Source organism: Nomia melanderi, chromosome 6, assembly GCF_051020985.1.
Source record: "Nomia melanderi isolate GNS246 chromosome 6, iyNomMela1, whole genome shotgun sequence".
Taxonomy (NCBI): Eukaryota; Metazoa; Arthropoda; class Insecta; order Hymenoptera; family Halictidae; genus Nomia; species Nomia melanderi.
In genome coordinates, this window is record NC_135004.1 from 11804963 (window position 1) to 11817787 (window position 12825).

Genomic DNA, 12825 nt, shown 5'->3' on the forward strand with positions numbered 1-12825 from the left:
ATAAATTTAAAACTGTTGATGAATTCACGTAGTACCTTGTATCTGTTTTCTTTCGATGTTTTTATCGAGTGCTCGCCAAAAGCAGTACATATTCCCATTATTGTTTAAACGCGAATTAATAAAATATTACAATTTTCGTTATAGTTGTAGTAAGGTAAATTTACATTTAAATTGAATGTGTATAATATAAAAAATCTATATTATAACGTGAAACGTTTATAATGAAGTCATGCATCGAGGGACAAAGCTGCATTTCAATATTTCTCAGATTGACGCATTATAGGTGGCATAATATTAAGTATCAAATTTTATAGTTTTACTGTATGAAATCAAGTGGCGAGTCACCTCTCGAGTGGAAAGGGTTAATATATATAATTTCAAATAGGTTAGAATGTTTCGAAGCTTTGAGTAATCTCCTGAAAAATAAGGAAACGAATATTGCATTGTAATTAACATTAACGTTTTGTTCCGTGCTTGCATCCACTGATCACCTGTGCGTAATATAAATAAGAGTTATCGATAGACCTACCAATCTAATCAATTCCGTCGATAACGAAAAGTTGTAGTGAAACTTCGGTGAATCATGGCGAATCGCTATCGGCCGTCGTACAAACACGACAGTGTGATTCAATGTGTCGACGCGAATATAAACCAGAATACAGATAGGAGAGCCTTCTGATAACAGAAATTTTCGTAACTCTCTGACATTCAGAGACAACAAAGTTGGACCGTTTTTTATTCATAACGAAATTTGTTATTCATACAATACAGATAAGTCTCTTTTTATAAATTATCGAAGTTTAACATTTAAAATTTTATTTTTCAAATATTGATATTATTGGAAAGCTTCCTAACTAATTACGGTTCTTGTATAAATAACATTTTATTGATTTCCATATTATTAAAAATAATTTATCATTCATTCATTTATTCATTCATTTCCATATTATTAATGATATTCATTTTATTCATTCATTTCCACATTATTAAAAATTATCATTAATTTATCAAATCTTCCTAACAAATTATGGTTCTTCTCTAAATAACATTTCATTCATTTCCATATTATTAAAAATAATTTATCATTCATTTTATTCATCCGTTTCCATATTATTAAAAATTATCATTAATTTATCAAATTTTAACGAATGTAATAAACATCTATTAATCTCTGAAAAAATTAAATTTCGAATAGTTAACGACATTAATAATTTCCAAAGATAAAACGAATTCTTCTAAACGTGAACTTTTCGATTTTATTTATTGGCCTCGGTGTTATTTATCGCGGAAATACAGGAGAAATTGCACGATTACAATAAAACTGTTGTGATACTTCTCCCTTGACTGAGTTCATGTCGATCAGAACGGATTACGACAGTATTACGACATTTATGATTATGGGCGTAGCAGGTGTTACTTGTGCTGCATAACTGAAAACTATTTTTAGAATGTACCGTTGTTAGAGTGCAGCAAGTGCAACGGCACGTGAAAGTGCTACCTGTTATCGGTGCAGCTGCAATTAGGAGTAATGACATTGGTCGCTGTTACCAGTGTAGGCTTTGTGTTACCGACATTCGTATTTATTGTCCCCACCGGCTTTTGTCTAATGGATCCTATTCTTCTGTTTCATTCGCTGGCAATACCGACTGATTTTATAACAATAAATTAGATGTAATTTTTAAAAAATGCTAACCTGTGTGCAGCTATGAAAGGCTCCCTTGTGATGTGATAAACATTTTATCATTTAGATTTGTTAGGTTTGAAACTTATATTTAATTAGTAATAACATTTTCATGTTGCAGTAAAAATGTATTTATAAAATTAATTTCCTAAATTAACGACATAATATATTATAGAAAAGATATAGTGTAACTTCCGGTTCATTTCATTCTGAAATCTTCATGAATATTTAACGTGTACATTCGAAAAATTAAGGAACTATATAAGAACTACATGAAATTCTTCCGTAACTAATTTCAAGAATGTTTATTAATAATTCAAAATATTTCCGCACTATTACAATATAATCGCGACGAAGAATAAACTGGTTGGATTACGTTCAAACTGTCATTCTACTGTTACGTTTAAGAATAATTTACTATTTTTATAAAAGATAATAAATTACACTATTAATTCTTACCGTGAAAAATCAATAACATTTTATATTCATTCAAGACTTCAACAAAATGTATATAGATACCTTTACGTCCATCGATCCACAGAGCATCTTTCAGCCGGTAACTCATAACCTCCAAAAAAAAAGTCCTAACCTATGCTAGCATGTTCCGACGAAAAAAGCAAGGACGAAATGGATATTACAATGCTAGCGGCGCGAAGGGCAGGACATCTGTCGAGCAAAGGAGTTGCGGAACGTCCGTACGTGAGCAAGATTCTTAAGTAATTACGAAGGTGAAGTACGGTTTTCAGAATGACGTTCCGCGACATGACGACAGTGTCTGTGACCGGCGCACTGACTCATCGATCAGTACATGTCGGGCCGCAGCACGGTTGAGTTCGTCTCTTCCGTTCCACGATCGCGAACGTCAAATGTTCGAGTCGGTGTTCAGTGACTGTTCGCCGTGGTACGTGTTTTCCGACACGATCCGAATGGTGTCAACGATTGCTTTTTCGTGAGTGAAGGCCTGATCCTCGTGCCCCGTTTGGTTTTTTTTTGGATACGAAGCCTTTTGGACAAGGATACGTTCAGGGATCGCCTTCGTCAACATGGTAAGTGTTGGTAAACAATTGCGAATAGATTGCAGGGCAGAGCGAGATACGTGTAATACAATTGGCATTAATTCGTGATAAGGTTGTGTGGTGAAGCTGGTGCGTGTTGCACGGGTTACGATTCAATTTCTAGCAATGATGAAGTTTATGGTATACACATAAATATAATTTTGAAGATGGGTGAATTCATGTGAAAATTGTGATTGGGTTACTTCGAATGACACGAGGTAGTTAATTGTTCATTGTGAATCGAGATTCAATTTGAAATTGGACGAGAGAAGATGGACACGTAGGAAATGTGTTTCTCAATGTGAAGTGGTATGAAGAAAATATTTTATTCTTGGAGGGAAAAGATTAAATCGTTTCTTGCGTAGTGTGATAAAATTAGTGTACTGTGGTTAAATTCAAGCGTGGACTGTGTGAGTGCGCGTATACAAATGTGAACGTGTTTTTGAATAGAATTAATTAAAAAGGAATGAAATTAATGTAAAAGACAGTTGACGTTACGCGAAGGAGAATTGAATTCAATTACTTTTTTCGTGTAGCGGAATTAATATTTAGGTAGTTTGTAAATAATAAAATATTTTAACATGGACGAATGATGTTTTTTAATATGATTCAAATATATCTTAGTAAGGAAATTTCGAATGATGTATAATTTATAAGATAATTTGGTGGAATACAATAAAAATATGTTTTAATTTTATACGTTTTGTTATTTCTTGGTGTAAACTAGTTAAAATACGACTTTTAACGAAGACATTCGCTTAAAACGTTTATCTTGTTTCGTAATCTTGCAATGATAAGGACATGTATACTGAGCGATATCAGAAATTGATAAAAAATATTTATGTATCTAGTGGAAGAATGATTTCTTATCAGATTTATAATAGTACGATGGAAATGGAAGCAAAATTGGTTATAATACTATGAAATACAAATTTCACTCTGTTTAAGTTTAAATAAAAATGCTATTACAGTATTATATTGTTCCCTATGGATATTAACTATTCTAGTCAATGATTTTGTCAGAATAATTAGCGCAAATTAAAATAAATGTAACAAAATTTTCATTATTCGAATATTTTTTAAACAAATATAAAACAGCTTTCTTTCTAAATTTTCCTTGATCATTAAATTTTTCCTTACGAAATCGAAGTATTCGAAAAGATTTATTATTAAGAATAATAATTTTATGTATTATGAAATTTGAATTTAATCGAAATTTAAAACAGTTCCATTTTATTTCCTGTCAACTGAAACCATTCACACGAAGAATGGATTTTATTTTCGGTACATTTATAAAAATATAAATTTGCATAAACTTCCGCAGTCCAGTTATCAGAAATTGCTTACATTTTGAGGTTGATTAATTTTCACGAGTATCTAATTTCCAATTTTAAAATTATTATTCGACACGTTGTAATTTTGTAATAAACATGTCATTCGTGAAGATGTAAATAATTATTTAAAGTTTCACTGAATGTGAGCAGAAGTACCATCTCCGAATGCGAAACACTTGAACATGTGAACCGTATATTTAAAGCTTACGAGACGTAAAAAAACGTGGAACTAAAAATACAGTATCATTTCACGTCTTTCACTTCAGAATTTGAGGTTGGTTCGAAGGAAATTGCATCAATGACTGGAAATTCTTTCGACACAGATAAAATTATAAATGCATCAGCTGAATTAAATTTTGTTAATAAAATAATCTACCTCACTGTACAGCTGCGTTTAATAATTACGTTATCATTATCATTGCAAAGTCGGAGTTTCATGTAAATTATGTGATAAATTGTGTGAATTATGAAAATTATGGAAATCAAAATTATTAATCAAAAATTGCATTGCACATGAAAATTATTCATTTAATATGGGTAGATTTAGATGAAAATTTATTTGCAGTGTTAAAAATTCTATCGAATTTGAAATGAAATAAAATTGTCATCTAAATTAATATTATTACTATAATGATGTGCATGGGAAATAAATTATTTCAATATTTGTTATTTTACTTAGGCATTTTTACATCATTTATTACACCAAATATATAAAGATGTTTTTATGGTGTATGAAGCTTCCATTTCGGAATCATTTATTTTATATTTCAGTGATTTCTTGTAAAGAATGAAAATCATCATTTGACGCATAAAAATATATGGTATAATTCAAAAATGTAGGGATGACATTGAAATCTTAATGTTTGTTTACATTTTTACCGTTCTAAAGTCACACCTCGTAATCATATTCGAAAAATTATTTTATCTTAATATAATACAAAACAAGATTACACTATATCTATGCTTATTTTTAATAAACTTCTCTGATATTTTCATTGAACTAATTTTGTTTCCTGTATTCATTATTTTAATTTCAACTTACTTTGAAATGAATCATACATGCATAAAATCCACAGTTAATCATTAATCTGTTACGTACGCGTATATAAATTATTTATATTCTGATTGTCACCAGTTCTGAAGTTCTTTTCCTCTTTGAGAATCCTTAAAATTCAATAAAAATTCACTACTTGTACTAGAATGATACCAATAATGTTTATAATATTATACGTAAATATATGTAAATATTTATACGAATAATAAATGAATTGTGCAAACAATAAATTACATGTATATCAAGCATTTATATTTATGTAATCTTAACCGGTTAGTTATCGGTACATTTACCTGATAAATCGGAAACGAAATGTGAGCGAAATTAAATCAAGCTTTGCTTCTGTCGCCGCTTATGATATCATACACGGTACAATTGCAAAAACTTGCAGTCTAGTCATCAGTATTCGATGACTAATTCCGTTACACACGTCGTTTACGTGTAACATATCTTTAATGTTTTATCGCTTATGGTCTGATGATTTGACTGCCATCTGCTCAGCGCGCAAGAATTTCTGTGCTCTATCATTCAAAATAAAAGTCGAAACTTTAAACTTAATTTTAAATGACGTAAAGTGAGATATTTCATATTTATATATAGTATATTAATTTTGAACGACAGAGTGAAACAATACGAATTTCTATAGTCTATAACAATTTTAAATAGAATTCAGCGGATAATTTCATATTTATATATTCTATGTTAATTTTAAACGAATAACTTCATATTTATACACATAAATAGTACATAAATTAACGCTGAAACTACCGGACGCATCAAATTTACCCACTTCAGAATTTTTATTTTGTAAGCGTTGAAATTATTAAGGCGTTTCTACGAAAGATTTTCAATTGAAGTGAACCCTTCGAATCTCAAGAAACGTATTGTTCTGACTTTTATAAAAAATCGCAAATAAGTCACTCCAATTGCTCGGTAGTTTCAGGATTAAGAGACAGAACTATTTCACTTCCATGTTCCACACGTCCATTAGAAAAAATTGGACATAATAATGCAATTCGATCGAATGATTTAATATTACATCTTTTCGATTCGGCTGTTTTGCTCTATGAAATTGTGCGGCATTCAACTCGCCACTTGGTTTCATACAGTAAAACTATAAAATTTGATGTTTAACATTATACCACGTGCAATGCATCAATTTAAGAAATATTGAAACAAAATAGCTTTGTTCCTCGATGTACGTGTCATTTCACAAAGTATCGTCTTTATCTCATCGAATGTCAAAATATTTCTAGTGGAAAACTGTCGATTATTTGAAAAGATTTCTATATTATAAATAATGCTGCCTAATGCGGTGACATTCAGTTAGACGAACATGCAATAATAACAATGCAATTCGCTTTTCACCAGAAACATTCGACACTTTCCTATGAGAATGTAGATGACGTTATTTGAAACGAATGAGAAAACATACGTAAATTAAGAAACAAAGCTATTTTATAGAAATATTTCGCGTGTCGATGCATTATACGAAACTTAATGTGATATATAACACTCTGTAATTTTGTTACATCGAATCAAATGGCGACTGAGGGTCACTCGTCGAGTGCAAAGGGTTACATCTTTTCGATTCGGCCATTTTGCTCTATGAAATCGCGCGGCATTCAACGCGTTAATGGAAAACTAAGGTTCGATACGGTTGCCTGTGGAAAGAAACAATTCTCCCGCGAGTTATTACACCGAAACCAGCGCTACAACATGATTACCGTGCGGTACATAAACATTTTCGTTTCTGTTCGCTCGCTATGACGGTGTAAGCAATGCTGATCACGCGAGCTTACCTCTGTCCCCGTTGTGCCAAAGCCGAGATTCGCAGAAGCGGTCGTGTTGAAACAGTAATGAACCTCTTGTCTATTTTGTCTTGTCATTGAACCGAGGAAAAATGAATCACTTCCCGTTCGCGGGAGAAACAAAGGAACGTGCAACAGATAGTTCCAGCGCGGTGTTGCACGACATAATCGGAAAGTGGAGCCGATCTTATTATTTAATGACTTCACCGATACCCGGCACCGTGACGATTTTAGTATTTGCAATTAGTAGTACCGCCGTTATGTAATTTCACCTCGCGCAGGAAAAACAAGAACTATTAACGCTGCTACACCTGAAATATCATTGAAAAAGTAGCAGCGCGTGGTGTAATAATTTCTGTATGTTACGGTGTTTATGTTGTTTCGTATGTTGAAACTATCCTTGGCACAATGGGAATACTAGATTGAAAAAAAGGAAACGAAGAAAACGGTTGTAAAAGTAGACACGTGATCGAATGAAAAAGATCCGAAGAATGTAGCGGAGTTAAGAGAACGCTGATGAATCACTGAACTAAAACTACCGAACGGATTGAATTGTAACACTTCAGAATGTTTATTTTGCAAGTATGTAAATTATGAAGTCGTTGCGAAAGATTGTAAATTAAGTTTGTGTACAATCACTTGATAATCAAGTAATTATACATCTTGCGAACCTAGATGTTCTGAATGAAATCCAATAGATTTACAGACTGTCGAAAAATAAATTGAAACAAAACTAGATTGAAAATCTATGATTAACAGTTGTAGACAATTTTATTCGACGTCGTCGAATAAATTGTAGTATGAGTGGGTATTCGGTGTGTCTGCTTGTTACTCACCGTTTCCACTTATGCGGTAAACACGCAGGCGATGGTAATATACATGTGCATGCGTTTAGTATAATCTGCAGTCCGTTGATCATGCTATCATCTGCCTTTCAATTTATATACATCGTGTTATCGTGCCGATTAACATGTTGATTGCCCCGGTGGTCGTCGATCACCGGATGCATAATTATTGGAAAATAATTGTAATTCGTGAGATAACTGATGTCGAATAGGAATGTTCAGTGGTCTGAATAACTGGATAATAATGTAACGTAAAAATTATGATAAGAAAAGAAGGTTTAGTTATTTATTTTATTAATAATGATTAATCATTTGTTATTAAGAATCATTAGTGACTTATTAAGAATTATTAGCTAGTTATTATTAAGAATTATTAATCATTTGTTATGAAGAATGATTAGTTACTTATTATTAAGAATTATTTGGTATTTATTATTCAGAATTATTAAAAATGATTAATTATGTGTTATTAAGAATGATTGGTTACTTATTATTAAGGATTATTAGCTAGTTATTAAGAATTATTAATCATTTGTTATGAAGAATGACTTATTATTAAGAATGATTAGTTATTTATTATTCAGAATGATTAAAAATGATTAATTATATGTTATTTAGAATGATTAGTTATTTATTATTCAAAATGATTAAAAATAATTAATTATATGTTATTTAGAATGATTAGTTATTTATTATTCAAAATGATTAAAAATGATTAATTATATGTTATTAAGAATGATTAGTTATTTATTATTAAGAATTTTAATTATTTATTATTAGAAATGATGAATTATTACTTGTTTCTTATTAATTATTTCTTGTTTCTGTGCTACAAAGGAATAAGAAGTTTCTCATCACAGTCAGCGCGTTGACGGCGTGCTATAATCAACGTTTAGAAAGATATTAGCGCAAATCGAAAACAATTAGTAATGGACGGCCGTCTGAAACGGTTCTAAAATGTATCCGTTCAAGGCGGTTGATTCACTCGGTGTACAGTTATCTTATTAACACTGTATCGAGTATCTTCTTACCTTAATGAGAATTACAATCAGAGCATGCATAGACAGACTTTAATGCGCTCAGAAATGAATAAATAACGCGATAAAGCGAACCAGGTCACTGGACAAAGTGTTTTTTAAACGATGTTTAAATGTATTTCAATTCTTCTGTTAATAACACGTGGCCAGTAATAATCATAACGTCGACCGTAATTGCAGTTACTCGGAAAAATATGCGACGCGATGTATTCAATTTCGGAGATTAATGATGCGATTAATTGAAACTCGAACAATGCAATTTTTCATTTCGGTTTACCGGTTCTACATAAATGGTGCATCGGATTTCCAATTTCTGTTATCTTATCGCCGATTAACACTATGAAACGCAGCGATTCCCATCGAAGCGAACCAACTTTCTCTTCTTTCGTGGCTATTATTTTGAACATAAATGTTTTAATGATAAATTTAATGGGAAAAAGGATTTTACGTCTCGGAGAGTTAATAAATAACGGTTTCGTTTAGTCGTCTTACGTATCGGTAGTTTAATTATACCTGAAACGATAATGCCTCTAAAAATGTTACACGAACATAAATTATTCGAAGCAGACCCGAACGCACTTGAAGTAAGAACAAGCGAAATGTTATTTCAGATAACACCTTGTTTTATTTCACAACTGTTTCGTTCCAGAAGTTTTGTTATTTTTCTTTAAGGAATGGTTTCGGAAACAATTATCTTATATTTAAAGTATTGCAATAACGAAATAAAGATTGAATTATTTCTAAGATAATAAACATTACATGAACATAAATTATTTGGAGCAGTCCTGAATGTACTTGAAATAAAAATATGTGAAATGTTATTTCACATAATAATTTTACAATCTAAGAATAGAGTTTTGTTATTTTTCTGTACATGGTTTCGGAAACAGTTGTCTTCTATTTAAAATAATGTCGTAACGAAATAATGATTTAAGTATTTTGAGGGTAATGAATAATTAACGAAAGAATTAGCGAGAAAATATTGAATTATTCAAGCACAACTTGTGTCTCAATCGTATCGCGATTATTGCGTCGCCACTGTAACTTCATACATATTTGTCGCGTTCTCGTTCAACTTTCATTCAATGAATTTCAACGAAGAAGTTTTCTTTGCTCAGTTTTTATGCACGAAAAGGGTCTTAGTTAATTTCGTATGCATCTCGAACAAGGTTCTTTAAAAATGCTAAACACACGTGATAAAAACAAAACCGACGTCGTTGGAAACTTGGAGTTACTACTCGACTATTCGAAATCGGATGCGTACGGTAAACGTTCGTAATATTCGTTGAAATTTTTCTAATTACAGATATAATAATAAATATCATAAACTGTTAATAATATCATTATTTATCATTAACCGTTAGATATCATTAACCTCTTAATTACTCGCATCATAAGCATATCGCATCAGAAACGTCAGTAATATTACGTAGATATTATTATAAATTATTGTTACATAAATATTACATAAATATTATTACGAATTATTATAAATTCTTATTATATAAATATTACACAAATATTATTATGAGCCATAAATTAATACAAGCATGCGATACTTTCTTAAATGCTTTCGAACAACGATTTCCAATTTTCTAATCGCAAGATTCTAAAATCTCTGAAAGTCAGAAGGTTAATGCAGGAATACTTGACAATTCTAATATTAGCTGCCTGCCTTGTAGACGACCCGGGTTCACTCTTCAACAATGATTATCGTCTTTCATGGCACGATCTAAATGGATCAACGCCCACTCTGTCGCTATGTTGGAATCCTTAACGACTAAAAAGCTCCGCTAATCACAATGCAGGATGTATATACGTGTAATGCATTGTCATCAATGGCGACAATCGTTTCTCTCAAGGCGCCTTCCTTCTACATACTTCGGCTTATTGAGCTCAAGGCAGCAAGACGTCTCGGTGCAAATTCTATCTCAGAGACGTGCACACGTGCGCACACACTCTGGAGCTAGACAGGAACAAAATTTTCCATAGATTTTATTAGAAATATTTAAAAGCTACGCGTCGAACATCGGAACATCTATTGTTTCTTTATGAATTGATGATATCTCTGTTTTCTTTGGTATCGATCTTCTCTCTGAATCGATTAAAATATGATTTATCTGTCTCGAAATATTTATCTCTCGATATAATTCATTAAATAATTCAGTTATAACGATTGAATGAAGTTTGTTTATGAAAATATTTCGTTTCAGATTTCTCGTGAAGTTCGAGGAATTATAACGATAGCGATGAACAGAACGATCTTCGTTCAGATTCAAATTTTTAAGAATCCGCTTAGAGAAACAGAATTACGATAAACCATATTAGGTCCATTGGAAGGTTCTGTCTGATAGTGTCATCTGTAGTTTCCAAAGATGAGTCATTCTACAGAAATGGAATTCGCAATTTGTCATTATACTGGAAAGGTCATTAGTAACGATGGAAATTATATTGCTCAGTAAATATTAATATTGAGAATGTATTAGTCTTTTTAATTAAAAAATGGAAAAAACTTTTTGGTTAACCCAATAGTTTTTATAAATAAATATTATAAAGAGCAATGCACTTTGAATATTTTATGTCTTCTCGTTTCGTATTTTTGTACTGGAAATTTCAAAGTGCAAAATTTCCAAAATCCACAAAAATCTGTAATCTAGTGATGAGTCGTAATCATTTCTTTTATCTTATCTTCATTCGAGAAGGATGTTTACGGAATTTTGGTAGAAGAATGACTGAGCAACGATTGAATAAGAAACTGTTTCTAATGAAGTAGGTGTCACATTGATTGTTTTGCTACGTTATTTATGTAATACGTAAAAGAAAAGATTTATGTAAGATTTTTACAAGTTGCTTTCAAATGATGAATAAACTTTGAAACTCAACACAGCATTTTACGAAGAATACAAAGTCTCTGTTTATTTTATATATTTTTAAATTAGTCCAGAAAGTCATGAATTTGCACAGCCACGTGTGTTTTCGCGATTACGTATTCAAATAATGAAATTATATTCAAAATGTGCACGTTAAATACCTCGAACTGCCTTTAATGTATTCAAACCTTGTCTTCAAACCTTGAAAACATTTTAATTTTATTTACTAACAGTTTTTTCTATGATAAACCTACGATGAACCGTATTTTATTCTATTGTCACAATTCAGGTAGGACGAACCGCGGTGAATCGGATCGAAATAAAAATCCAATCCACATTGTTACATCGCAAATTACGTTTTTCATATTTTGTTTCCTGTGTTACTCGAAAATTAAAGAATTTTGTAATAACAAAAGATGAAAGAGAATTCTATATTGATAATAAACAGTAAAAGAGAATTTTACATTGGTTGTTAAAAATGAATAAGAACTTTACATTAATAATAAATAAATGAACGAGAATGGTACATCAATGATAAAAAATGAAAATGTCTCAGCATTTTTATTTCTCCGCTGTCAAATAGAAAATGATCCGATTTGCCTCGATCAACCCCAGATATCTATACCGATCTCTAAATAATACATTTTAATTTCTGCAAAGGTCCTCAGGCTTTATTGTACCGTCAATATTGTCTTCGTTACTGTAGATAAACGTTTGGCGACACTTTTCGGCGGATTATCGCGTGTCCCGAACTAACCACTTTTATTGCCGTGACATTGAATGTCTTCGTGTTTATCATTGTGGCAGCGTAGAACCGCAATGTCATAACATTCCAATCCGTGATGCGCCGACATTGTCACGATATTAACACCGATTCGACTTTTAGCGATGTCAGCGTTGAAGTCGATATCACAAACCACAAGGCTGAGACGACATTTTGTCGAACGACATTATAATACAGTCTCGAAAGTTTTACATAACCTGCACTTATTGCATAAGTTTCACCGTTCGACGTGAGAACATGCTGGACGTCGCGCAGTGGCCATTTTAGCCATTTGGCGAAAAGTAAAAGCAACCTTATATCGAATTTTTTTGACAAACATTAGCTACACTGTTTTGATTAGTTTATGAAGATAGA

At 31.6% G+C, this 12825-nt stretch overlaps 1 protein-coding gene across 1 annotated transcript in view; it reads left to right on the forward strand.

Moving 5' to 3' along the window:
- The first annotated feature begins 2388 nt into the window (after positions 1-2388).
- Positions 2389-12825, forward strand: part of LOC116427941 (unconventional myosin-Ie) — a 51784-nt gene continuing 41347 nt past the window's right edge. The window contains exon 1 of the mRNA XM_031978872.2: positions 2389-2727. Within this exon, the coding sequence (XP_031834732.1) occupies positions 2725-2727 (3 nt within the window). The 5' untranslated portion in view covers positions 2389-2724. The remainder of the gene's footprint in view (positions 2728-12825) is intronic.